Source organism: Cygnus olor, chromosome 1 (genome assembly GCF_009769625.2).
Source record: "Cygnus olor isolate bCygOlo1 chromosome 1, bCygOlo1.pri.v2, whole genome shotgun sequence".
Classification (NCBI taxonomy): Eukaryota; Metazoa; Chordata; class Aves; order Anseriformes; family Anatidae; genus Cygnus; species Cygnus olor.
The window spans coordinates 8088900-8115163 of NC_049169.1; the positions used below are offsets into that span (position 1 = coordinate 8088900).

At 40.4% G+C, this 26264-nt stretch overlaps 1 protein-coding gene across 3 annotated transcripts in view; it reads right to left on the reverse strand.

Moving 5' to 3' along the window:
• Positions 1 to 26264, reverse strand: part of GRM3 (glutamate metabotropic receptor 3) — a 106104-nt gene that overhangs the window by 20457 nt on the left and 59383 nt on the right. For all 3 annotated transcript variants that reach the window (XM_040548095.1, XM_040548084.1, XM_040548076.1), the window contains 2 exons: positions 24222 to 24825; positions 11518 to 12373 (listed from right to left, as the gene is read on the reverse strand). In XM_040548095.1, the coding sequence (XP_040404029.1) occupies positions 11518 to 12373; positions 24222 to 24719 (1354 nt within the window). In that variant the 5' untranslated portion in view covers positions 24720 to 24825. The remainder of the gene's footprint in view (positions 1 to 11517; positions 12374 to 24221; positions 24826 to 26264) is intronic.

The following is a 26264-nucleotide window of genomic DNA, read 5'->3' on the forward strand; positions in this document are numbered from 1 at the left end:
CAATTTCACTTTGCAAAATGTCTCATTACTATCTATTTGGAAAGTGATTGCTTATAGCTTTTTGTTTGCTTCTTTAAAAATATATAGTTTGGAAACACAAGGCCCTGATGAAGATGCAAGACAAGACACAACAAAGATACAGTATGCCAAAAGCTTTTTTTTTTTTTTTTTTTTTACAGCTATGTGTGCAGTCTAATAAGAGTATTGCCTCTTCCTACAAATCTTATGGCTCTATGCTATTATTTTTGTTAAAAAGCTGCTGAAAACTCTCAGCAATCACCCTACAAATTGCTAATAATGAGGCAATTTGCCAAATGAAATTGTATTTCCAGTAGGAAGATAAAACCATGAAGCAGTGAATTCTAAGGAGAGCATCTTTTTGAAATAACTGAAGCTCAAATTTATTGAACCTTTTGTGGAAATAAAGGAGTGGTAGGATTGTTAAAAGCTTGAATAAAGAAGCAATGCTATAGTGAAACACAAATAGCAACCTTTATGCTCAGATATGTTATGCAGCTCAGGTATAACATTTGGCACATCTGGTGGAAGACCAACAAAGAAAACTTGGAGTTCAGCTGGAAATGTAAATGTTTCATGCATCCTATGGTTAAGATTCTGCAGAGGATCAGATATTTCTCTGTGAATGTAATATGCATGTGAAAAAAGTGGCTTATATTTATTTAATTTAAACTTAATCAGGATGTTTACATCGTATGTGTAGTTTTACAGAGCTCCTAGAATCAGTGGGGAGAAATAGGCACTTCCAAAGGCGAGCTCTGGCTAAACTGAGTTACCATTAGGAAAGTGGGGAGCTTTCTCCATTAATATTTCTCTTATTAGGGCAAAAAACTAGATATGTTAGGGAAGATATGAAAGCTGGCTGAGCTGAATTTTGGTCAGTGATGGAGAAATCATCCAAGTAATGCTTTTGGTTAAGCCCCCTATGTACATCAAATGTGATTTATCTCCCTTTGTAAAATTTGATTCTGGATTTTTCTTTTTTCTGATTTCCATATAATAATGCAATAACTAGAAATGCACATCTAATAAAAATGACAGGTTAAGTCAGCATTCAACAGAGTGTGTCTCATGAATGGACAAATGCTGACTCAGCCAATCTAGATGTGAAAGCGGGTGCTCAAAACAATGAATTTCAGTAAAGATAGTGAGATAAAGGATAAGAACAGCTGGATTTTGATGTTATTCATGCATATCACACACCAACTATGCAGGAACCACATCACCTCTCCCAGCATCATCAGTGTTCACTGACGTGCATTACCCTATAACATGCAAGCTGCATGTCCTATTAATACTTGCAAATTCTTCTGCTTTCAGGAAGAAAAGGTAAAACTGAGAGCACAGAATCATTTTTGCTAATGTTTTGCTCCACTGAAGCAGTTTAGCAACAGCAATCACTGGACCTCAGGGGAAAATGTAAAAAGAAAATGTTGATTTATTTGCCTGTTTAATGGTTGAAGCAGAGACACATTGATAGGCTTAGACTGATAAAGTGTTTCCAAGGTCTAGAAAGAATACTAACAGCACTGCCTCAAACCCTCATCTGACTAGAGATATTTTCCTTTCTAAAGAACCTTTAAGATTTTTTTTTTTTAATTATTCTGTCAGTTACTGGACTGGACTTTCAGTTAGTAGCCACTACCTATTTATTCAAATACATGTGTAAATGTAATAGAGGAAGTTTAGCATAGTTTTTTCAGTACTTTTTTTTAATTATTATTTTTTAATCAGTTCCCAATAGCAGCTTCATAACAGTGTCTAATTTGCCACTGTCTGGTGGAGGTCTATCATTGCCCAGTGGAAAAATCTACTGAACTGATATCAAGATTTGGAGCAACGATCAGCTGCTCCATCCATCAGGGCCATACATAAACGCCATGGAAAAAAATTAACTTTTGGAGATTCTGTAGGTAAAATTTGCTTGTTGCCATATCTTTCATCCTCAGGAGCATGAGGGCCACATAATGTATGGTTACTTACATCAGTGGAACATTGGAAGGGATCACAAGAGCCCAACTTTCTGCTGGTGCAAGCAGCTATGTCATTGCTGCCTAGACTGGAAGAGTTCAGCATGCCCAGCTGCATTTTCATACAATCAAGCATTTTCTAATGTTTTGTAGTAAATTTAAGATTAACTGTAAAAGGTAAAGAATCACAAAGAAAGTTTTCCCAAAGGAAGAGAGTAGGAGAATTCTGTAGCTGAAGCACAGGTAGATGCCTGAGGCTCCAGATGTACACACAGAAAGGATCTGTTGCTGCTCACTAAATGAATTCAAGCTTGGAAACAAGACAGGATTTTTTTTAGGATAATCAAGAGAAAGAAGAACATATATACAGCATATGCAAAACATCCTGTGTATGGTGAAAAGACAAAGACAAGAAGAAAACAAGAAGTTACAAGGACTTTAAAGTCTTCTGGAAGAAAGGGAGCAAAGGAAAAGTGGAGAGAAGAATTACTCTATCTCTTGGGACCATCTCCTGGTCATGGATGCCCCAACTCACCAGTGTTGCTACTGAAAACTAGGAGGTTCTCTCCTCCCCTTCTGTAGGAAAAGATTGCTGCTTTTGGATTTTCTGTTTACTACATTTTGCTAATACAAGATCAGCAATCATACATGAAGTAATACTAATTGGGTTAAGTAAATTAGAATTTTAAAGAAAAGTAAGTGAGCGTGTCTGTCTCCTGATGCAACCTTCCCATATGAGAATGTGGTTGATAATGTGGCACGGAGTCAAAATGACATCAGATGCAGCTAACACAAATCACTTTCCACCCCAAAAGTCCGTACGCTCTCAGCTGCAGGATTACACGGGATTTCTGGGACACATTCTGTGTGAAGACTTTGTTCAGGGCTGTGCTTCACCCAGTTTTCTCGCACTAACAGATTCCCTGTTTCCTCTGAGCACAGAGCTTTTCTTTCCCTGGCTAAGACTAATGTGTCTTAGCTGAGATTCGCATTTCAGCCACAGAAGTGGTAAATATTTCATATGTACAAAGGAATTGCTGCATTAGCTTATTCTGTTGTCCAGCAAATTGTCTGGAATCTGTGTGTAGCAGCAAATAGGAAAATGTACAGCATGAAACCTCTGTTGAACTGAGGACTGATAGCACATACACATTTAGAGATTGTCTCTCAGCTTTCAGAAGTACTTTTGAATTTCTTCAGCAGGGAAAATGATAGATATATATGTGCCATTAGACTAAGATGAGATGATTCATGAATTGGCAAGTAGAAAGACGGGCTTGTAACGAGAAAAGCAAAACTGTAGGAAATGAAAAGTGGATGTGAGACTGGGGTGGATGGGTCCTTCAGAGTGGGAGGCACACAAACCTCTGCTTTCTGTTTACTGGGTGTTGGCAGCCACTCTTCACATCACCACTGCTTCTGGCTCTGTGCTGTTCTTATGGACTGAAGAATTAGTGAATTTGAGTGCGTAGACCCTACAAGACAACTTAATGATCTTAGTATTTATATGCCTCAAGATTAAAGACTTATATCTGGAGAAATCACCACTGTGGCTTACCACTGAACCCCTTTGCATCCCTATGGTGAACAGCTGAATTGCTTTTGACTTACTGCTCTGTGGCTGGAGCAAGAGGCGAGAAAACGAATCAAAGGATGTTTTCTGTGACTGAGCCATGCTCCAGCTGCGGTTTTGTGGCCAGTTTTTTAGAAGCTTCTCTGCTCTGATACCCCTGTGCATGAGTATGTGTGTTCTTCCTGCTGCCTTGAAGAATTTTAGCATTCTTTAGTATTCACTTGTTACATCCTCAGACAAAATGTGTTTTCATGGCAGGAAGAAGAAAACACAAGGAAATGACTCACCCAGATAATAGCAATGAAATATCTTTTTACATTATATCCTGTATCTGCTAACAAAATACCCATAAATATTGCAGTGATGCCAAAGCAGACATTCTCTGAAATGGTTTTAGAGGTGTTTAGAAATGTGGATCTAACAGATGAGGAAATGAATGAAAGTGACCCTTGAACACATTTCTCTGCCAGCTCCATCGAGTTTGCAGTTGATGGGAATCATGTGGAAGGTCAGTTTGTGAAGAGTGTTCTTACAGAAAAGGAGTTTCTGCCCCATGAAAGTGCAGAGATGGTTGCTTTTAAGAATTCAGTTTTAGAAGGTAGGTGGGATATATTGGCCTGAGTGATTTTTTTTTTTTTTGGTAAAAATGTTTGCATGAATAAGAAAGGTAAATTTGTGTTAGGATCTGCAAATCCCTTCAGTCATTCCTCTGAAACTAAGTAGTTCTTTTGATTCACTAGATCATTTACACAAAGGGAAAGGGTATATAAATTATATAAAATAAAAATTTTTGAGAAAAAAATATGTGTTAGTGCAACAAAATCCCAAAACAATGCACAAGGGATGTTTTGGGGTTGGGTTGAGTTCTTTTCTCCCTTTTTAAATGATTTTGTCTTGCAGACAAAGAAAAACGACTGTATCACTAAGCCAATTATTTCTGTACTGAGTTGGAAATAGGCAGAGACAAGCTTGAGGTGAATAGCTCAGGCTTTGCAGAAAGCCAGAATAGATTTGCGTGCTCATCTGGGCTGTAGTTTAACGAGGACAAGTACAGCAGTCAGGTTGTGGCAGGTTTACCTGGAAACGTGCTATGTGAAAGTGATGTAGGATTCAGGATCTATGTCTAGATTGCAGCACCAGGCTACTCTGAAGGTTAGTGTCACATTAATGTAGCTGTGATGGTTTGGTACCAGATCCCCTTTAGTCAGTTGAGCCTCAGAGTATCTTTGTAATGTACTCTAACAGGTGATGCAAAAGTCTTCCAGGAAAGAAGTGATAATAAGTTATCGTAGGAGAAAAAATATTTTTCTGTACAAGATGCTTTCAATTCTGCCTTTCTAGCACAATTATTAGCTGTCAAAAATAGAGTTTTGGTAAAAAAATAATGTAACATTTAGTTATTTTTGGGACTAGTCATCTGAGTTTGTGACTTTCTGTGGTTTTCTGCATCATCTTTTGAAAAGACCTTTTTCTATGGGACAGTGGAAGTCCAGGACACACCTGGATTGCCCAAAAGAGCAGTTTGTCACATTCCAGTGTGTCACATTGTCCTGTTGTGTCCCTATGCAATTTACTTATGTCCTTGTCCTTGTCCTCATCCTCATTAATACTGTCATTGTCATGTTCTGAGTGCAGCCCCTGCCTTTTCTAGCCACTACAACAGCACCTTACCATGAGAGTAATACTAACTGAGATTACCTCTGGAAGTGCTAAAGTACTCTTCTATAGGAGGTAACAACAGAATGTGGTCATCCTCTGAGCTTTTCAGAGCCAAATTACATATTAAAATGTAAGGAGCAGGAATCCTGAACCAGACTTTTTTCTCACGTGATACCTCGCTCTTCCAGGTCACAAGAAGCAGCCCCGACAGCTTGAACATGTGAATTCTTGCACAGGCAAATCTGTATGAAGAATAATATCATAATCCTATGGTATTTCCAGGGCTGTGGAGACATGTGGGACTGGAAAAGTGAGTGTGTTTGGCTGGGGGATGAAAAGGCTGCCTGAGCCCTCCTGCTCCTCTGAGCACTTTTGCTGTGCAAGGCCCAGGTGCTTGGGATTCATATGGCATTTTCCAGTGAAACAAAAGATGAAATAATAACTATTATAAAAGAGACAGCAGGCAAACACATAAAGTCTGTGATTTAGAGAAATTAGGTTACTGAGCCTTCTGTCTCTCAAATGTGTGATCTGAAAGAAAAGCACTGCTCAGTTTTCAGTCATGCATTCCTCTATAAGCACAGGATGTTTAATCTGATTCTCATTTACACGCCGGGGCATCCTATAGATTTATAAGATGTTCAATAATATGAACAAAGCTGACTATAAGTTGCATGCAAAGCAGGGGCTAGTTAACTTCTTGTTCATTTTTTTTCATAGTTCAGCTTAACTGGTGGCTTTTATAAATATTGGATTAGAAGAAACCGAAATGGAGAACTGCTTGTTATTTTAGGGATGTCAAGACACCTTCACCTAAATATGCTGCTATAAGAATCCTGGGGCCAATGCTGGACTGTGGCTTCTGCAGACTTTCCAGGAACGACACCCAGCTGGGTTGAAGGCCAACGGCAACATCCTCCCAGTCTTCCTGAGGACTGCAACAAGTTATTGCTGCTCTGCACCTTGCCAACACTGCATTTCCCATCTTCTTGTCCATGGGAGCTCAGTGCCCAGGTCTGACAGCAGAGTGGTGGCAGGAGGCAGAAATACCTCGTGCTTGGGAAGCAATGTCCTGGCACACCTCAGCCTCTGCTGCTGGAGCTTGTCTCAGGAGGCGAGAGCAGAATTCCACCTCTGCTCCTGCTCACTCAGGCCAATTAGTGTTAAGTGGCACCAAATGAAATCATGAACAGGCCACATTTTATGATGGTCTCTGACTACTGACACCATTAACAGGTAGGTTGCAGACCTACTGTCATAGCAAGAGAAATTATAATGGAAGTTTTATTTGGGAGTTGTGCCCTAGAGGTGGCAATGTCTGCATCCTGCTGGCAGTTCACCAAGTACACAGCTTACATGCTATGGTGCATGGCACAGAAGGTATGTGGAGTGCAGATCTGATTGTTTGCTATTGTGATACCTCCAGTCCAAGCTAGAGGACTAAATGTTTCCCTGGCAAAATGGTTAAATTTTATTTTCAGCCAGTTTACATCTGTAAAGTCCTGAGCAATTTGGTCTGATCTTTCAATCAACCTTGTTTTTAGAGGGAGGCTGGACTAAAGACCTCCTGAGGTCCCTTCCAACCTGATTTATTCTTCAACTTTATGCTTCTATAAATTACGAGTCTACAGTATGCATACATAAATATATATGCAAGTTAATACACATGTATATAAACAAATACATATATATATATATGAATATACACACATATTGAAAGCTTTAGGAAGAGTTAAGCAAAAGATTTCTGCACAGATTCCTCTTGGAGGAGTAAATTAGCAAAAAGAAAACACAGCAGATCCACATGGACTGACTGACTGTGTGAGAGGCAAAGGGGATCTGACCTGATGAGCAGGAGCTCCTTGGGCGAGATGATGGAGCAGCAGGGCTGTCTGCTGCAGAGTCTGGGATTGTGCTCTAGCTTTAGTCTGTGTGTCTATCAGCGGGTATTCTGTGCTGTAAACACGCATCTGGCCTTTGAAGTTTGTGCATATGTAACTGCATTCATATAATTTGTTCATCTGTACTTCATGCAAGCCTTGTAGGACACCGAGCTTCAGAGGGGACTTCTGACAGAACATATTTAAGGCTAAATCCCAGAGCAGGGACCTTTGCAGTGTCCTTGCGCTCTGAAGTAAGGTGACATCTGCCTGTTGCAGAACATGACTTTTAAGCTCTTTCCTATTTAAGTGGAAGGATTACCAGAGAAATGGCCTGTGAAAGTATTTTCCCACCACAGAAGTCAGAAGTGTTCAAGAGAAAACAAGAAGGCAAGTTTGTGTTTCAATTTCATGACATTTGTATGTGAGTGGGGAGGCAGAAAAGAAAATAAACCTCACAGAGAAATGTAGGGTCAGGCAGGAATAAAAAAATTGTCATAAAGTCCAGTGGGTGAAAGGGGACAAATCAGACCTGACTTTTACAACACTTTTCTCATTTTAAGTGATCATTCTGGTTACCCACAGGAGAGGATGTTGCCTGATATGAGCAAGGTTTGACCATGTAGCCTTTGTCCTGGAGGAGCAGCTAGACCAGGAGCAACAGGCAGAGCACATCTATACAGTTCCCTGTCCCTTTTTCCTAAGCAGTGACACCTCTTTCACACTGCCTGTGCTAATGTTCCATGTCCTGGCACGCATCAAATACTGAGGTTCACTATAGTAGCTGTGGGCAATGATAATACTGCTTTTCTGTTTCATTCTGGTGGCTTAAAGGAGTTAAAAAAATTAGTGGAGCTGGTTTCTGCTTATGCCTCTCCATCTCTCAGAGGGAAGGGGATTTCTAGATGCTTGGAGCTCTGCCGTGTTTTGGTGCTCATCCCTGGATCACAGACCTCTCAAGAGCCCCCTGTGCACTCCTCTCCACCAAGAAGTGTCTGGGCACCTGTGAGAATTTGAGTTTACTCCATGCTCTCTCCTGTGGAGCCCTTTGCTTTTGTTCAGCACTTCTTTGTTGTTCTGGTAATACAAGCTAACAGCCTCTTGAACCAGCATCTCTCTATCAGCAGAAGAGCATCATGATTCAGAACATCAAGTGCTGCACTTGTGCCCTTAGGAGGGAACAAAGAGCATAGGAAGATCAAGTAGATAAACCAGCCTACATCTCTTTGAAAGTCCAAACAGGCAGAGAAGGAGTGAGTATGTTTATCCATGGGCTGGGCTTTGTGTTCTCAGGTCCTGCTGCGGGAACTGGGGATCAGGCATACACAGCTTATATGGAAAATAAGCTGTATAATAATAAATTACAGCTGTATAATAATAATATACATCTGTATAATAATAAATTACAGAAAATATTCAGGATCTCATATTTGTCACATGCATCTTATTGACTTGCAAGAAAAATAAGTGCTGAGTATATCTTACAAACAACAAGGAATGAAATCTCAGCGTGCCTTTGTGCCACATTTCAGTTCCATGGAGTTACTTCAATTTAAGGAAAAGGGAGAAATAAGTAGGACCCCAGAGATATTCGTGAAATACCTGTCACACAGCATGTCAGTGGTAGCAGTGGCATGGGAGTGCACAGCTCCTGACCAGTCCTATTCTCCAATCAGCTATTAGCTGATGCTGAGTATTTCTCTACAGATCCCATTATTGCTGTGCCTGAGAGGCTTACCTCAGGCTTTCAGCTAAACAGTAAGTGGGAATCTCAGTTGCTCTAAGCTCCTTCTGTAGTCAGTTGAAAGAGATATAGGGGCAAATCATATTTCATGTGGGCCGAATCTCCCTCTGTGAGTGCTGATCCTCTCCGAAACCTATAATTGGAAAATGACTAAAACTAGTTAAAGTGTGGAAGGTTAAAAAATGTCTAAAATTGCACAGTCTCACACCAGTCATATAATTGCAACCTGTTATTTGCCCAGACCGGTGTGTTTGAAATGCACCATCACATTGGGAAGCAAGAACATATTCAGTGACTCTTAAATGTCAGATGTTGTCATGTTAAGTTGCAAGGTGATACCTGCTGCAGGTTTATGCATGTGAGGCTCATCTATCTGTACCTGTTGTTTTCAGCACAGGAGACATTTGTTAAATAGTTATTTGTGGGTGAGCAAACACGGTTATCACTTTTGTTCTGTTTATTGCCTGATTCCTTGTGGTGAGTGTGCAGTAACCTGTTTTAAAGAAGTGAGAAAAACTGCAATCTCATTTGGTTGTAGTGTAGCTGATGGGCTGGTAGCATCCATGCCGTCCTCTCTCTGCACTGATCATTTGATCGTTGACCAAATGTAGCATGCAGGAGGATCCTGAAATTGCATTAACAACACACGCAGAGACTTTCTTCAACCAGAAAAGAGCAAAAGTGAATTCTTGGTCTCATGGAAATTAATGACAAAACTTGTGTGGACTGAAATTTCACACCTTACTGAAAAGAAGTCTTTGGAAATTTGCTGATTCTTTCACTACTTGAAAATCAGTCACCTGGTTTCAAAAACTGCAGATATTAAAAACATGGATTCACATTATAATGGGAGAACTGATAAAAAAGAAAAAGGAGATGAGCAAACCATGTTCTAAGCTAGCAATAATACATATGGAACAGGGTCATTAGAAAATAACTCACTGGGATTTTAACATTTTAATTTGGATATGAAAATTAATAGAAACCAAATCTTTTCAGAGTTTCAAAGACTTCCATGTTGACTTTTAAAATATTTCACTTGATTCCAAATAGTATTCTGTTTCCAAAGTTGCAAAATGATAGATTTTGAATTGTTGTTATTATTTATTTAGCTTGGACAGCTTCAACTTCTAATTCATAAAAAGTATAAAATATATTTTAGTCAAAATTAAAATGAAAATTTCTGACTGCATCTAAATGAATTTTTGCCTGGAGTTTTGGTCAATCACAAACATGGATGTAGATATTTTGACTTTATTTCTAAATGCTGAGTGGGAAAATTCTTGGGTGTTAAAGAAGTGCATGATAGAAAAATTATTAGCAATTATGTACTGTAACCAAGATTGTTTAGCAACAGACTAAAGCTTAAGTCTTTTGAGAAGGTATGCATCTAAACTCATTAAGATGCCAGAGAATGTTTCAAAATTATAAACATTTAAGTTACTTAATTGACTGAACGTACTGAATGGGTAGGCTGCTACTATCCTTACTGTCTCTGGCAGGGGCAGAACTGCTGAGGCATTGCTCACCACTGCCATCCCTTCTAAGCAATCTGCTAGTACCTAGCCCCTGTAAATTGCGGCGCTCCTAAATCCTTTTTGTTTCAGCAACTTCAGGACATTTAAGTATCTTTGAGGATAAGTGTAAGCAAATAAGAAAATATTTCCTATGTATTGTGTGGTATGGAAGGGGAGGAGAAACGGTGCTTACTTATTTTCCATAAAGTCTAAAAGGTTGATTCTTTAGTCTAAAGACTATTCCTTAGTCTAAGGTCTAAAAGGTTGTCCCTTGCTGTATTCTTTGACACATGAAGTTAATAAATGAATGAAATACAATTACAGTACTTCACATGGTATATGTACATTGGCTATGCATCTATATATGAGATGGTATACAACTATTCTTTCTCATATAGCAGTCTTTAGGAGTAGACAAAACATAAGCATCATGTTGCTTGGGCCAGTTGTTGCTGTGCCTTGCATGCAACACTCAAATGAGGGTTTTGAAACATCATTACCAGATCACCCAATCCCTCTCCACAACTCATCTGTGAACCTTTAATCTAGCTTTTTGTACTTGGTCATAAAGCTTAAAGATCATGGAGATCTGTAACATAGGTAATGGCTCTGTCCCACATACTTAAATATTTTATAATAATCTGATTCTGTGGCAGGAATTGTTGTTTTACTGTTGCAAGGACATTGGTCATTGATCAGGGTCCAATTATTATGTAAATTCTCATAACAAATGAGGAAGAGAAGGCCAACTCTTGGCATAGGCATAGCAGGCTGTTGCCCAGCTTAGCAGGTGGTGAAATGGTCACTGGCCTCCAGACATGCCTAGAAAAAGACAAATTGGCTATGAATGAAACGGAGGTTGGTGTACAGAAGTGTAGAGGATGGAGAGTAACATTTCCAAGACCAGCTGTTGCCATCTCCACCTCTTCCTTCTGCTGGAAGCTGCAAGAAACCTATTTTCTTTTTGTAGGGCCCTCATCATGCTCCCTATCCCTCTTCTTTCTCTCTTGTGACAGGAGTGGTCCTGACTGGATATGGCCCTGGCTTGAACTCTGATATTAGGGGCTACTGGGAATTCAGCTGGCTTTTACTGTGACCAATGAACATTTCATTAATTACAATGACATTCCGTACGTACTGAAAGCGTAGTTATTACCTGTAAAGTTCACTTTCAAGAGGTAATCTTTGTACAGCTTCTTGCCATCCAGATGTTTCATGGCATCACAGAGCTTGGTGGTGTTTGGACACAGAGTCCGCTGCATCTTATGCAAGGCATGGGCCATCGCGTACACAGCATTCACAACAAACATGATCTTGGATTCTTGCTCGTAATTGGAACTGTTGATGGTGAAGTGCTTGTCACAAGTCTTTTTATGTGGTTTTCTGTTCTGGAGATTACACTGGAATTTTTGCTCCCAGAAGTCCTTGAACCAGGGGTTACGCCTGTTATTGTAAGGACTGAGGCTTTGGAAATACCTGTCAAACTCTTTAACTGGATGGGAAGCAAGTTCCAGGGTTATTGCCCCAGAAGCTATGTGCTCATTACCTTTGACAATACTCTCTTGTGCTCCCCATCCATCGCTGGCAATCCAAGTAAAAGAAACGTTGAAGCGGTTGGCAGCTGCAATGAGCTCCCGAGAGTCATCACCTCGCATGAAGAGCACCACCACTCTGGCATTGGGCTTCTGGAGCAACTCTCTGATCACGCCGTCGTAGGATTTCCTGATGTTGGACCGTCCCACTTTCTCAGAGGTGGCAATGCAGATGTTGCGGAGGCGAGCTTCCTGCTCGAAGGCTTCGATCCCTGTCTCCCCGTAGTCTCCTTCCGAGGCAACCGTTGACACGTAGGTCCAGTTGAAGAACCGTAGGATCTCAGCCATGGCTTTTGCTTGGTAGAAGTCGGGCGGCACCGTCCGTGCGAAATAGTCGTAGCGGGATTTGTCGCTCAGCTTGGCACTGGTGGAGGCATAGCTTATCTGGGGGATCTGGAAGAGTCTGAGCAAATTTGCCACCTGGAAGGAAGGACAAGAACATGGAATTTTAAAGGTGGTATTTATAAAAACATATAGAAAAATCTAGGGAAAGTCAGAAAATAGTGTTTTTTAATAAGAGGTGTTGGGACAATCAAAGATTAAGGATGTTGATAGAGGATGTTGATAACATTCTTCAGTGAGAGCAGTGCACTGTGGATGTGCAGAATAGCTGTTCTGCTGCCCACCTAATTCCCAGAATCCTTCTGGGACTGCAATGGCTATTTTACTTCTGTCAAACTGAGTCTGTTTAAACCAACAGAGAATTTAACAAAAATGGCTGATATATTCAGGCTCATCCTGTGCTCTTTACTAAGGTCTGGGGATTTGCGTGCCTTTTCCTCTTCATAATGTGGTTCTTCTTCTCCAAGAGTCAAGGTGGTTGATAACCAGATGCCCGTAAAATATGCAAATTTTATGCAAATATAACAGATACACATGTACAAGCCTCTTCTTTCACAGAGTTTTCTGACCTCACTTATTCATATGCTTAGTCCCCACTTCTCCTACTTACTTTTTTTTTACTCTGATTTCTGGACTGTTCTGACTGCTCTCCTCCTGAGATGGCAAATATCTTGCATGCTAGTACTCCTCTTGAGCTGCACAATGTCATCAACAGTTTTTCACAAATAATAAAACTTTCTAAAAATCTCTAATTGTCCTTCTTGTGTAATTTATATTGTCCAAATTATTCTTTTTTATATGTCCCTTGTTTAACCATTCCCAAATCTACTTTGTTATTCTCATAGCACTCAAGCCCCTGGAAATTAATGAAAAAAAGCTATGGCATTTTTTCTCTATATTTGCTTCTTAAATGACAAAGGGAAGATTTTGGAGGTCTGCTCTCGGTGCATGGAAATTGTGTCCAGTAAATTAAATTTAAAGCTAATTTTGGAGTACAGCCTGACAAAATCATTTGAAAAGCAACAGTATACTTGAGATTCTGAAAGGAAACATTGAAAGTTGCCCAATCATTTAATTTTTCACTTTTCCCCCAAATAGTTCCCTGACCACAGACTACAGAATTCAAAGGCAAAGGACTTTTCTTTTTGTGAAAGAAGTTTATGAAACAAGACAATTTTTAAAGACTAATGCGTCAGTAGCAACATAGACAATGGTAAAAACAACCCAAATAATTTTATTGCTTTTCAGTGACCCATATCTCTTGGGATTTTATGGAGTCAGATTTTGTCTTTTCTTTAATGCAGACACTGAACCAGCCAAACTCTTGCTGTGGCTTAGACTCCCACTGAACCCTGGTGCTGTCTGGACCAGCATCTGCTGCCTTTCCATATGTGCCCAGTGACTTCCACAACCCCCTGGGCTGTCTGAAACATGGGACCTAGGGACACTCCGTCCTCCTGTCCTTCTGGGACACCAGCAAGAAGCTGGCATCTTAGGTCTCTAGATGTCTGTATGTGGGGAGCTGAGCCATGCTTGGTAAAAAAGACATCTGGGAGTAGTTTGCTTTAGTTTAAATGAAAGTAAAGCCTTGTCTATACTGCTTGGATGGTGTGTCCTGATGGGAAGCTTGGGATAATGCCCTGTGGTGTTGCCTAAGGGTGTAGGTACATGGCTGGGAAATGTTGTGGCTGAACAAGTTACTGTCCTTCAGAAAACAGCTGATACATTCCTAACCACCCTGCCAAATGGTAACATGCATTAAACTGCTTTTTTTTTTTTTTTTTTTTTTTTTTTTTTTTTTTTTTTTTTCCTGGAACTGAGGGATTTGATTTTCATTGTGGTCATTTAAACTAACAGACATAAAGCAATGGGTTGGGCTGAGAGTCTTGTTTTGTCACCAGGGTGCAATGGATGGTCTGGGAGCATCATTCAGCCTCTGTGGCTCTGTAACTTTTGATTGCATCCATATATTCACATGTTCACATCTGCTAACTCAAAAAGAGCACTTTGATTTGGTGATAAGAATGTCCTCAGTGTAGCTATTCCAGAACATTTCTTGCAGAACTGTGTGGGCTGGTATTGCTATTCTTGTCTCAGTTTATTCTAGCAGGAATTATTTTATTTGAGCTAGACCATAACAAGGATATGCACACATATCATTCTGCAGTTTTTCCCCCGATTTGTCTAAAAAAGAATTCAATTTTCTACGTAAAGTAGTGTTATTTAGTGTGTATAAGCCTTCAGCACCCCTGAAAAGATAGTCCTAACAAATATAGCAGTTTTTCTATTTTTATTTATTATTATTTATTTATTAGTTAGTTTAGTTTAGTTCAAACAACAAAACTACCCCAATACAGGGAAACAGAACTACTTCCTGATTTCATATGAGGCCGTGTGCCATGAAGGTCATTATACTTTCAGGGCCACTGCATACTGCTTGCAATTCTGCTTCCTGTGCTACAGGGAGAAGTAAGCTTTCCTAATGCAATGTTGTTTGCTGCAATGCTCTTTAGGGCTGTCTGGATAGTAGGTTCTTCCATAGCCAAATAAAAAATAAATAAAATAAAGAGCCTGATTAATCACAGAGGATAGTGACCCAGAGCTACAACTGATGATGGAGCTCAGGTAAGCTGTATCTGGTATTAATTGCAATCAAGAAACTCCTCTGGAAATTTTGATATATTTTTTTTTCCCTGCAATATTTTAACATTTTGATTTTAAGGACTGATTTTTCAAAAGAGCCCTGGTCACAGGTTTTTTGGTGACGCAGCCAGTTCCAGAACGGTCCCACCTTTCCAGCCATTTCCATGCTGATCTGAACGTCTGATTCTGAAAATCAGACCCAGATAAAATGACTAGCAAGATAAAGACAGAGGCAACAGGTTCAGAGGAGAGCTGATGCCTAAGGCTATGTCTATTCTGCAGAGTATCGTTGTAGTACAGGACAGCATAATATGAACTAGAATTACCTGTACTAAGCCTGAACCACTGCAGGCATACCTACCCTGTAGCTCCACGTTGCCTCGGGTTGCGTGCTACAGAACTGCAGTGCACATCTAGCTTTTGTTAAGTGAAATAATCCATTTTGGCAAACCTCCAGGCAGCAATTTAATCAACCCATGGTGCATGAAATGCATGCGTTGGCATTTAAATAAGCAATAGTAGCTTTTATATATATGTGTATAATATATATATTGCTGTTGAAAAACTGGTGGGTTTTGCAGGTGCTTAGCACCTTTGAAAATAAGGTTGGATCTCTGTAGCTGCAATCTTAAAGCAACTGATTTGTGCAGTTTGCTGTGAACAAAGCATGCTGATACAGTCAGCTTCCAGAGTGATGGGAAAACTTTATGATATCATGCTGCTGGATTTATTAGTATGGATGCTCTTCTATGTTAACGCATCCACTTCCCAAGCAAATATGTTTGTTCAACCAGCTGTCATAAAGAACTGCCCAACATGTGCAGGGCAGAAAGTCCAGTGGGATCCATGTCCCTTGGTAGGAACAGGCTGTGTTGGAGCCACATCTATATCATGGTAAACTGTCAGTGTAGTTTACAGCGCTGAATATGGCTTCATGATAACTGCCTGCAAGGGGCAGTGAATTAGGTACAGCACTCAAGCACATGAATCTGTTTTCCCAGTGTACTTCCAGCCATTCCATAGTCCTGATGATAGATGGCATCAGGTAGGTAACATCCATGTGTATCAGAAACCTTGGTTTGTCTTCTGATTTGTTGAAGATTTGTTGAATCTCATCAAGCACTTTGCCTATCCTGTGTAGGACTTTTTTTTTTTTTTTTTTTTTTTTTTTCCCCAGTAATAAGATTTATTCCATTGTTTCTGGTTAAAAATCCCCATCGTCTTAACAGCCCAGAGGCTGCTACATGGGCTGCTTGAATGTGTGTAGGTTTGAGGAATACATAATACACTTTGGAAAAAAGAAAAAAATCTCATAAATGTAAGAACAGATAAGGTTTCTTTGACACGATACACAAGTGGGCATCGCACACTGGTTGGACAGAGGAGTGCCCTTGTTACATCACAGTGCTCTGCACTTCTGAAACATTTTCCATGTGAGAATCTCATGGTACTTAACATGGCTTAATGAATCTAATTTCACAGAACTCCTTTGAGACAGAGAAGTACTGCTGTGGTTGTTTTGAACAGACAGTAAATTAGGCTGCTGAGCAGAATGGGAGAGAGGTAAAGGAGGACTGTCTCCACTGAGAAACTGGAGAAATCCCTGTCCCAGTAAGCTGCAATCTGTCCTAAAAGACAGACAGCAGAGATTCAGTTGCTGCCTTTGGTTTCCCCCCAAGAAATCTTTGTATTCCTGAGGATAAGTTGCTGGCCCAGTTTCCTACAGTGAGAGCATGGCAAAGCCATGTCTCAAGGATTTGCTAATGGCTAGATCATTGCTGTAACCCATGAGCTGATCTCCTGCTTTGAAGAAATGTGTGCTGCTGCGAGTATGCATTGCATCTAATTTCTAAATGATGGTAATTAGAGTGCTTTTTTATTTATTTTATTTTATTTTATTTATTTTATTTTATTTTATTTTATTTATTTATTATTTTTATTTATTTTTAATTTATTCTTTGGGCAGTTGCAGGTCAAACTATAGCTAAAACATTTATTAAAATGTAAATATTTTTTATCTTATCTGAATTTTCCCTTTTTTCAAAAAATATATCACCCAAATGAAAGCAGAAAGTGCAATTCTAGAAAGGCAGGAGGGGAACATTGTTTCTGAATGGGCTGGAGAGTGGTTGTATGATAAGTGGTGGGCATAAACCTAGTGCAAAAATAAACCATGTACCTCTCTCTAGTCAACTGCCTACACTGGCCTTTATCACAGAACCACAGAATTGTAGGGGTTGGAAGGGACCTCGAGAGATCATTGGGTCCAACCCCCCTGCCAAAGCAGGTTCCCTAGAGCAGGCTGCCCAGGTAGGCATCCAGACGAGCCTTGAATATCTCCAGAGAAGGAGACTCCACAACCTCCCTGGGCAGCCTGTCCCAGGGCTCTGTCGCCCTCACCGTGAAGAAGTTCTTTTGCATGTTGGGGCGGAACTTCCTGGGCTCCATTTTGTGGCCACTGCCCCTTGTCCTGTCCCCACAGACCACTGAAAAGAGGTTGGCCAAATCCCTCTGTCTCCCACACCTCAGGTATTTATACACATTGATGAGATCCCCTCTCAGTCTTCTCTTCTCAAGGCAGAACAGACCCAGGTCTCTCAGCCTCTCCTCATAGGGAAGATGCTCCAGGCCCAGTATCATCTTTGTGGCCCTCCGCTGGACTCTTTCCAGGAGATCCCTGTCTTTTTGTACTGGGGAGCCCAGAACTGGACACAGAAATACATTTATACACTCCCCATACTCCTAGCTCCTCTCTTGTAAATTTTATGTCCAGTTAGAACCTCTCTTCTTTCCATTTATAAACATTTTCTTCCATCTTCTTGTCACGCGTCTCGGTAAAGACCCAGTAAAACTCAGTAATAGGCTTTGTTTTCTTGAGGACCAACCCTTACTTACATAAAGGCTGATATCAGGTTCCCTAAAAGCCTTCTATTCTCCAGGCTAAACACACCTAGCTCCCTCTTTTTATTTATTTATTTATTTATTTATTTATTTATTTAATTTGTAGCGTATGTGCTTCAGACTCTCCTTCCCCTCATCCTCCCTTATTTATTAAATCTTTCTTTTATTGAGGGACCAAAAGTTAGTCATAGTATTCCAGATATCATCTAATGTGTACAAAAGGGAATAATAATTTCCATCTATCTACTGGTTGTGTTTCTGTAGGTACAGCCAAGTACACAGCAAGCCTCACTGACAGATTGCACTGTCAGCAACAAATATGAATGGTACTGAAGAGATCAAAGACATCTAGGTTGGAAAAGTCCTTCAACATCATTGAGTCCAACTATCAGCCTGACCTACCAAGTCCCATCACTAAAACTTGTCCCCACTTCATATCCTCCTGGATTACCTGAATTAGCCCATTTCTCACCATACCTGAATTGCTGCAAGGAAAGGTTAATGTTCATGGCCTCTACCATAACTTTTCCTGTCCTTTTGGGATTCAGTAGGCTCAAAGATATGGCTCTCACCTTGGGGATGGTGTGACGCATCCACATCAAAACTTTTTAAGCCTTGCTAAAACATTTCATAGTCCTATTTCCTTGTGCTAAGTGTGGGCAGTGCACACTGTACCACAACATGCTCTAACAGGCTATGACACCCAGGAAGGGGATCCCAGCAGCTAAAAAAACATTGCAGGTGCAACTCGATACACAGATTTTCGGCACTGGTTAGAGGACAGACAAGGTGGTGATCTCCTTTAGCGTAACAGCCTGGGAGCTCACCCTGCTGAGGTCAGTAGACAGGAACTAAGCCAGAAGCACTGAACTTATTTAGGAGTGCCAGCCCAGCTTGTACTTTGTGTAATCTTCTGGCACGTTGCAGGACTGAGGCAGTAATTTTCATCACCTTCCTCTTTTTTTGGTATCAAGAGAGCTGTTTATTTGTGTTTGTGTTGTCCTTCCAAATAATAAATAACTCAGGAAAAAAAAAATACCAAACATATGTATATTTAAATTGATTAACAGGAGAGGGGAGAAGAAAGCAGTATTTTCAGCCTAGATCTTCTCCTGAAAATTTTGCCAAGAAAGATGGAAAAATGTAGCTCAGTATTTGTAGAGGACTCAATAGCTGTCACATCTAGAGAAGCACTGTTTGAACAGTGAAGTACTCGCATCTATGAAATGAAACACCAGAAGTTGGGAGAACTCTGACAGAATGATATCTAGGATTTCTATGTAGGACCCAGCAATTTCTTTTTATATGCATATCCTGTGTAATCAAAACTAAACCAAAAAGGACATGCAGAGAAATGTCATACTCTGAGAGCAGAATTGTTTGGAAATCTTTTTAATGTTGTTGTTGTTTTTTCTGCAGGGGACAGCACAATGAGCTCCCACATATGCACTCTGCCTCCATGCAGCATTAATTGTTGAAACGAAGTATAAGCTTAGAGCTAAGCCAGCACACTGAGAAGAGACCTGTGCAGAAGACCTTGCTTTGTGCATGGGGAGTGAGACTTCTACTCTGAGACTTCCTAAATCTGACTACGAGTGACCCATGCCACGTTTACACCTGCTGACAGGCTTTGAAAAAAAAGGAATAAAACTGCAGTTGATGGTTCTAAAAGCATGAAATAGTTCTTGAAGTTAAAAGAGCCATCATTGATAAATACGGTTGTTTCAGACTCATTAACTGCTGCATAAGTCCTCATCAGAAGGGACAGAATGAGTGTAGGTGGTGCCAAGATGTCCCTAGCTAGTTCCTATTCTTGGACAGTTTCTCTTGTAGTTACATCCTTTCTCACTTGGAACATGATAGGGCTCCCTTCTCCTTACCTGTGAGCTCAGGGGATGGCTACCCACCCCTGTAGAATCATATCATTTCCATGTGGCAAGAAGAGAAAATGCTCACAGAGAAGGAAAAAAAAATCCCAAACAAACAAGCAAACCAAACTGCAAAAGCATCAGTTAGCTTGAGATTTTCAAAGAAACCAGCCAGGAGGAGGTATACCTAGATTTCTTTGAAGCCTTTAGGAAACACATGTCCTATGCTGTTTGGGCACTTTGAAAACCTCAGCCTAGTGGATGCTCAGTTTCTGAATGTGGAACAGAAACAAAGAGAGGAACAAACAGCAAGGACCTGGCTCGGGGGTAGAGGAGGGAGGTAAAGAACTGAGATGAAAGGGAGAAGGAGCTTGAAGGAGACACCAAGAAGTCAGAAAGAACATATGTAACTAAATATTAGTGGCAGATGGCCCATCTCACAGAATGGACCTTTCAGTAAGGATCTGGTTAATGTTATAAACCCCCAAATTACCTGAGGCTGTTGCACAGTTCAATGCAAAACTCTTCTACACAGTATAACACAAATGGCATTTATGCTCTGTGCTTATGCTCTATGCCTTGGTGAACCCCGGCAGCCCCTCACACATGTATCTTGTCCATTTCTCTATGGGGTATCCCTATTGCAGGGGGGCAGGACCACTTATGTTACAGCGTCTTCTTGCATGTAGTCCTTCTAAGAGGATTTTCCATTTGTTTCAGTGGGCATGGAAATCACAGGCTATTGTTTAGGCTCTGTGGATGGAAGATGGTTAATTCCTGGAGAACGGAAAATGTAGGTGGTTAGTTTTCAGGCTCAACAAGCCCTTGGCCAACTTGTGTGACTAAAGAGAAATGACAGCCAGGAAAAGATTGCCAGTAAATGAGTACATACTCCAAATTCCACACCAGATGGTCACTCACTTAGAGAGACCTTAGCTTTTGTCATAGCAGTAGTGTAACTTTAAACCTTCTCCAATGTTTGTTGCTATGGTTTACTTGAGACACAGAGAGGAATTCAAGAGAAGTCATGTGGACAATGGTTTGTACTCTGCATTTTTTCTGGATGAGGCTCTAAATTGGAAATAACCTTCCATGACTGTCGTCTAGAGATCTTTTTTTCTAGGGTCTAGTTTTCAGAAACAGAGAAGATAATGGGTGAACAAATCCAGCACTTGAATAGTCATATTCCTGCTTACACAGGCTTATTCCTGACAGAGCTGATCTGAGTATTTTAAACATGGCATTTGGATTATCTGTGCAGGTGCTCCTCTATGCAAATGAGCAATGCTTTTTTCTTATCCTTTTTACAATGTCATTAAACTTCTCCAAGGGAAATATGTTTGACATTTGTGTTGTAAACTAGGAGACAGTGGACAATCTGGCTTGGCTGGAAAACCACTATCCCAAAATAAAGTCCTCCAAACTTTGGAGAATTCACCTTCTGATCCCAGAATCAGTTCCGGTCAGAATTTTTTATCACGAAAAAACCTTTTTAAATAAGCTTTTCCACTGACTGAGAATCTAGACTTGGGTTTTGAGGGATCAAATGCTGTGCAGATTGGGCCCACTGCTAATTTAAACACACCATCTAAAAACTAATTATCCAGATCGTCATTAATGATAATAGCCTAGTCTGACCAGAAAATAATTAAGCATTCTGCATTCTCTTGTTTTTCTCTCTGCAAAAAGTGCCTATCGTGCACACTGACTCAGTGGGGAAGGTGTTCGTTGCTGATTTACCAGCAAATTCTTTTTTCCTTGGTGGAAGGATAATGAAAGAAGCAGAAATCTGACAGCAGGAGCATCATGAGGTGATTTGGCAGACAGCTGTCCGGACAGAAATCTGGAGAGGGAAGGTGAATGGAGGTGAAGAGGACGTATTGAAATATAATGACAAATTCATAGGAGGAAAAAAAAGAAAAAAAAAAAAGAAGAAATAATTTCTTGTCTTAAGGGCTCAGCATGGTTTATTTTAAGGCTGAGAAACTGTGCTGTGGACTTTATGCTGGTTATAGCTCTCAGGCAAAAAAGAAACACTTGTCAGGGCTCCATGGGAAAGCCCCCAGCACCCCGAGGGCTGTTTGGAAGCAGGGGCCCAGGGGGTGCTCAGCCTCGTACCTGCACCTACCGAAGTGCTCTCACGTTCAGCAGGGAAAGGATTCCAGCTGCTGCTGCAGCTACAGTGTACAGGTGACAGTCTTTGTAAATTTGACAGCCTCTTCTTCTGGTGTGGCACCAAAATGTTTGGTTTTAGTGCTCTGAAGTCCTTATGTCTTCAGGCTTGAGCCGGCAGTGCCCTTTTTTCTCGAAAGAGATTTTCATTTGAGAAAGAAGCTACATCTATCTATCTTAGCTATATGAGCAGAAGGAATTAATGTCTTTATTAAATATTTTCTAGATAATTTGAAATCTAGAGGAAAACTAGAAGAGAGAGACTGGAGAACGGCTAACCTAATCTATGTCAAGGGGAAGTAATCTACTGAGTAGTTCTTTTCTAGATGGAAAATAGACTCAATGACACACGACATGATTTGTGAACCTATTTTTTTTTTCTGAAGAGCTGTGTGAGAAAGATCTTATGTTTGAACAACTATTGGCAACTAAAGGGAAACTATGTATAGAGTACTCTCAGATATTCCTATTGTTTCATCATTATTCATAATTTTTGAAAATTGGGTGCATATACAGATATGCATGCAGTTTTATTGCCATTTTTCACACATACAAAATGAGAGAATCTCTTATCAGGACTTCTGATTTCCATCTGACAGCTGCTCCAACCCCAAGCTTTTGGAATTTGAGATATTGGTATGTATAATATATTCAATGTGTATTGCATCCAATCTGCCTCTTCACATATGGATTTAATCTTGTGTCAGTCAGAGACTGGCTTCAAAGGGACAGACTGACAGATGTTGTAGAAGAAGCCCTAGGACATTTTAGGAGCATGGTGTGACTGCCTCAGGGTGTCTGGGAGGGAAGGAAATGCTTGTACCGTTCCCTCCATGGTAAATACTTCTATGGATATGCCTTTTAGGCTACTTTATGTCCTTTGGACATGCTTGAATTTAGAGAGGACTGAAAAACAGGCTGACTGCAAACAGCCAGACCAAAGGTACAGTGAAGTCATTACTGCCAGTGGGATCAGGCAAACATATAATATTTCTTCCTCAAAATATTTTACCAGCATTGAGATACTTGCATTTCTGGGAACTGATGAGCCAAGGGTGGTATCTACACAGAATGTCCTGTTTTTTCCCTGTCGCTTCTTAAAGTAGGTTAATTTTTAGCATTCACAATAGCCTACCATTTGCTGCTTTCACTTGATGTACCCTTTGTCTGACTGGAAGACACAATGAATAATGATTTCCTTAACACTCTTTGTTACTCAGGATTTTGTAGCTATCATTTCTCTGCTTCAGATGTCTTTTCCAGACCTGGAACTTGTTCTTTGAACTTAAAGTGATCATATCCACATAACTTCTGATGGATACTTCCCTGCCGCCCCAGCTGGTCCATAGTAGGACAAAACCACTTCTCTGAGAGATGGCTGAGCATTTTCTCTGCCAAAGCTATTCTCCTGTGGTATGGGTAACCATTTGCCCGCTCGCTCCCTTATGTGGCTACATAGACAAGACATGCACTATATCAAAAAAGAGAAAAAAAAAGTGATCTGTTGAAACAAATCCATGCTTATGCACAATGTGCCAGAAGAAGAAAGCAAGAAATACTGAGGGCATCTGCCTTCTGTTCTGGACTTCTGACAGTGCTTGCACTGGACTCTGACAGGCAACATTTCCTGGCAAAATCTTTCTTCGTACGAACAGTATATTAAAACTAAAGGAAAGAGAGCAAATTTAGAATCCATTCAGAAACAGTATTTTCTGCATGCGATATTTGAGACCTCGCTCGTTGAAGTCAGCAGAATAATTTTCACTGACTTCAGTGTGCTTAATTAGATGGTAAATGCTTGTAATCCCTTGGGTCAAGTGTAATTCTAGTTTCTGGCTAGTGTGCCTTTTTTGCTTTATTACACCCTGGAAGTAAGACAAAGATTTCTTCTTTCATTTTAAATCTCTACTGTTTACATGACAAATAGCATGTAAACATAGCATGACAGGCATACATATACCCAGAAATATAGATGTTATTATTTATTATTGATGTGAAAGCAGAGATCTAAGCATGAGTTTGTAGAAGTCTCATGAAATCCAAAGTTCAAAATAAATACTAAGACTTGTGGAAACTTCAAATGCTCTCAGGATTCATCATGACTAGAGGAAGTGAGCAGCTGGCAGAGATGTTACAGAGATGTAAAGTGTTAAAACACTTTAAAGTGTTTTAAAGAATAAATCAAACTAAAACAAATTCAGTAAAGGATTATACACTAGATTGAACCCTAGGGTAAACTGATTGATCTCAGACTTGATTTTTGTCCATCCTATATAAGCAGAAATTCTCTCACAGGAATGGCAGACAAAAGATTCTCAACTGATAGGGCTACTGGGTCTTACCTGTATGGAGACGCTGCTGTAGGAACCACCTATGACTCCTGCAATGAGTAAAGGTAAATTCTCTTGAATGGCGTATGAGCCATCTGGGCACATATACTCTGTTTCGTCCACTTTAGTCAAAGATGCCCTGACAAACTCCAAAGACTGTTCTAAGGCATATGTATCCCTGGAACACGTGTCCAAGATGTGGACTCCAAGCTTAATTCCTGGCAGCAAGTAGTTGTCTCTGTTGATTTCATCAATGGCAAACAGCATGGCCTCCAAGCGCTGTATGCCTCGGTCTTCATTGATTCTCCCACATTCTTCTATCCCGGTGCCTTTTTCGTTGATTGGGAATAAGCCACCTAAGACCAGGTCTCCTTCTATCTTGATTTCCTTCCTTACAAAGCTGTGGTCACTTAGGGAAAGGAAAACTCCTTTGGAAAACAAAGCTAGCGCAAGGACTTGGAGTCTGGTGAACATCTTCGCTGGTCTTGTTTTAGCAACTCTGAGAAACATGGGTGGGAGCAAAAGTGCTCTTCAGTCCTTCTGGTCCATTGCCAAAGTTGAAGCACTGTCCCACAAGCCAGTGAAGAACAAGCCAGCAAGACTTTCTGGTGCACCTCTAAAGAAGAGATGAAAGTAATTAGAAAAGGCAAAAGGAGAAGTGAGCTGTTACAAAACCTTTATTAATAAACCATTCAAGAGCAGTGTTAAGAGAATGCTGGACAGCACAGGTGATAAGAAATATATTTGTCTTGTGCTCTCATACAGCACCTTATTCCACACTCCATAAATGATTGCAGACTAAGCATCTACTATGACAGCCATGCACAAAGACCACAGGCACATGGGGTGATATATCTGATGTTGACCACTGCTCAACAATGTTTTATATTTTACAAAGACAGAGACCACACTTGGTATTTTTCTCATGCTCTCTTATTTCATCCTCTCTCTCTTCTGGACTCAGAGTCTTATGCATTATTATTCACTGTATCTTCAGCTGCTCAGCTGCTCCTAGATTTCCCTTAGTAAGTTTTTTTTTTTTTTCTCTCCATTTATTTATTCATTTATTTATTTATTTTTTGTTGATTGTACTCTACTTACAATTCCTTCAGCTATAGCACTGCCACAGTGCTATCTCCTATCTCCTTGCTGGTAGCTTTTGCTGTGCTCAGCACTTGGCCTTCAGATCAAAAGTCTCTGGCTGAAGTCCACCTGCCCTGCCCTCCTTTACCAGCCTGCTTGAGCAATGAGAGGGTGGAAGAAATCCTCCTCTTGTGGTTTCACCTCTATTTTTGGGCTGCATGAGTTGTCTGAAACACAGGAGAAGCCCTGTTTTACCAGGTGGGAAATGAGGGCTGGATATTAGACAGACAAACAAAGCCATGTTGTGCCATTATACTGTCAGCATGCTCCCTGGCAGGGGTTTGACTCAGGTCAACCAACACTTTTCTAAATGCTGCCTGGACATGCTACATGGGCAAGCAGAGACCAGACACCATTCCCAAGGAACAGTTTGGATGTGGCCACAGACTTTTGTCCCTTTAATGCTGGTTTGTCTCAGCAACAGAGAGTGGTTTGTGGTCCGTTTTTGTTATTAGCATTGTAGTTCTGCAAGGCACTGTACTAAGTGACCTACCAAGGTTAATTATTGTGTGGAAGGCCTGGAAATAGAACCTGAATCTTCATCAAATGCCTTAATCACAAAATTATCCCTCCTTAAGGCACAAAAGAATTTCTTGCAAGCAAATTAAGTCAAAAAAGAAAAAAAAAAAGAGATGAAAGAGAAAAAGAGGAGACATGACAAGGAGGAATCTTGTACTTGATGCTTGCTTAGGGCGTGAAAATGCCTACAGCTGGACTTGCTCTCTTTAATGTTAATCACAGATCAGTGCTTGGATCACAGGGAGAACAGAGCAGTGATGTATGTACTTAGGATATAATTTTACTCTCACTAAGGTCGAGATATTTTGCCAAAGACCTTAAAAGGAGAAAAATCAAGCTTTAGAGTGAAGATAATTTTGCAACAATTCTGTAACTCATACACAAAATCTATTT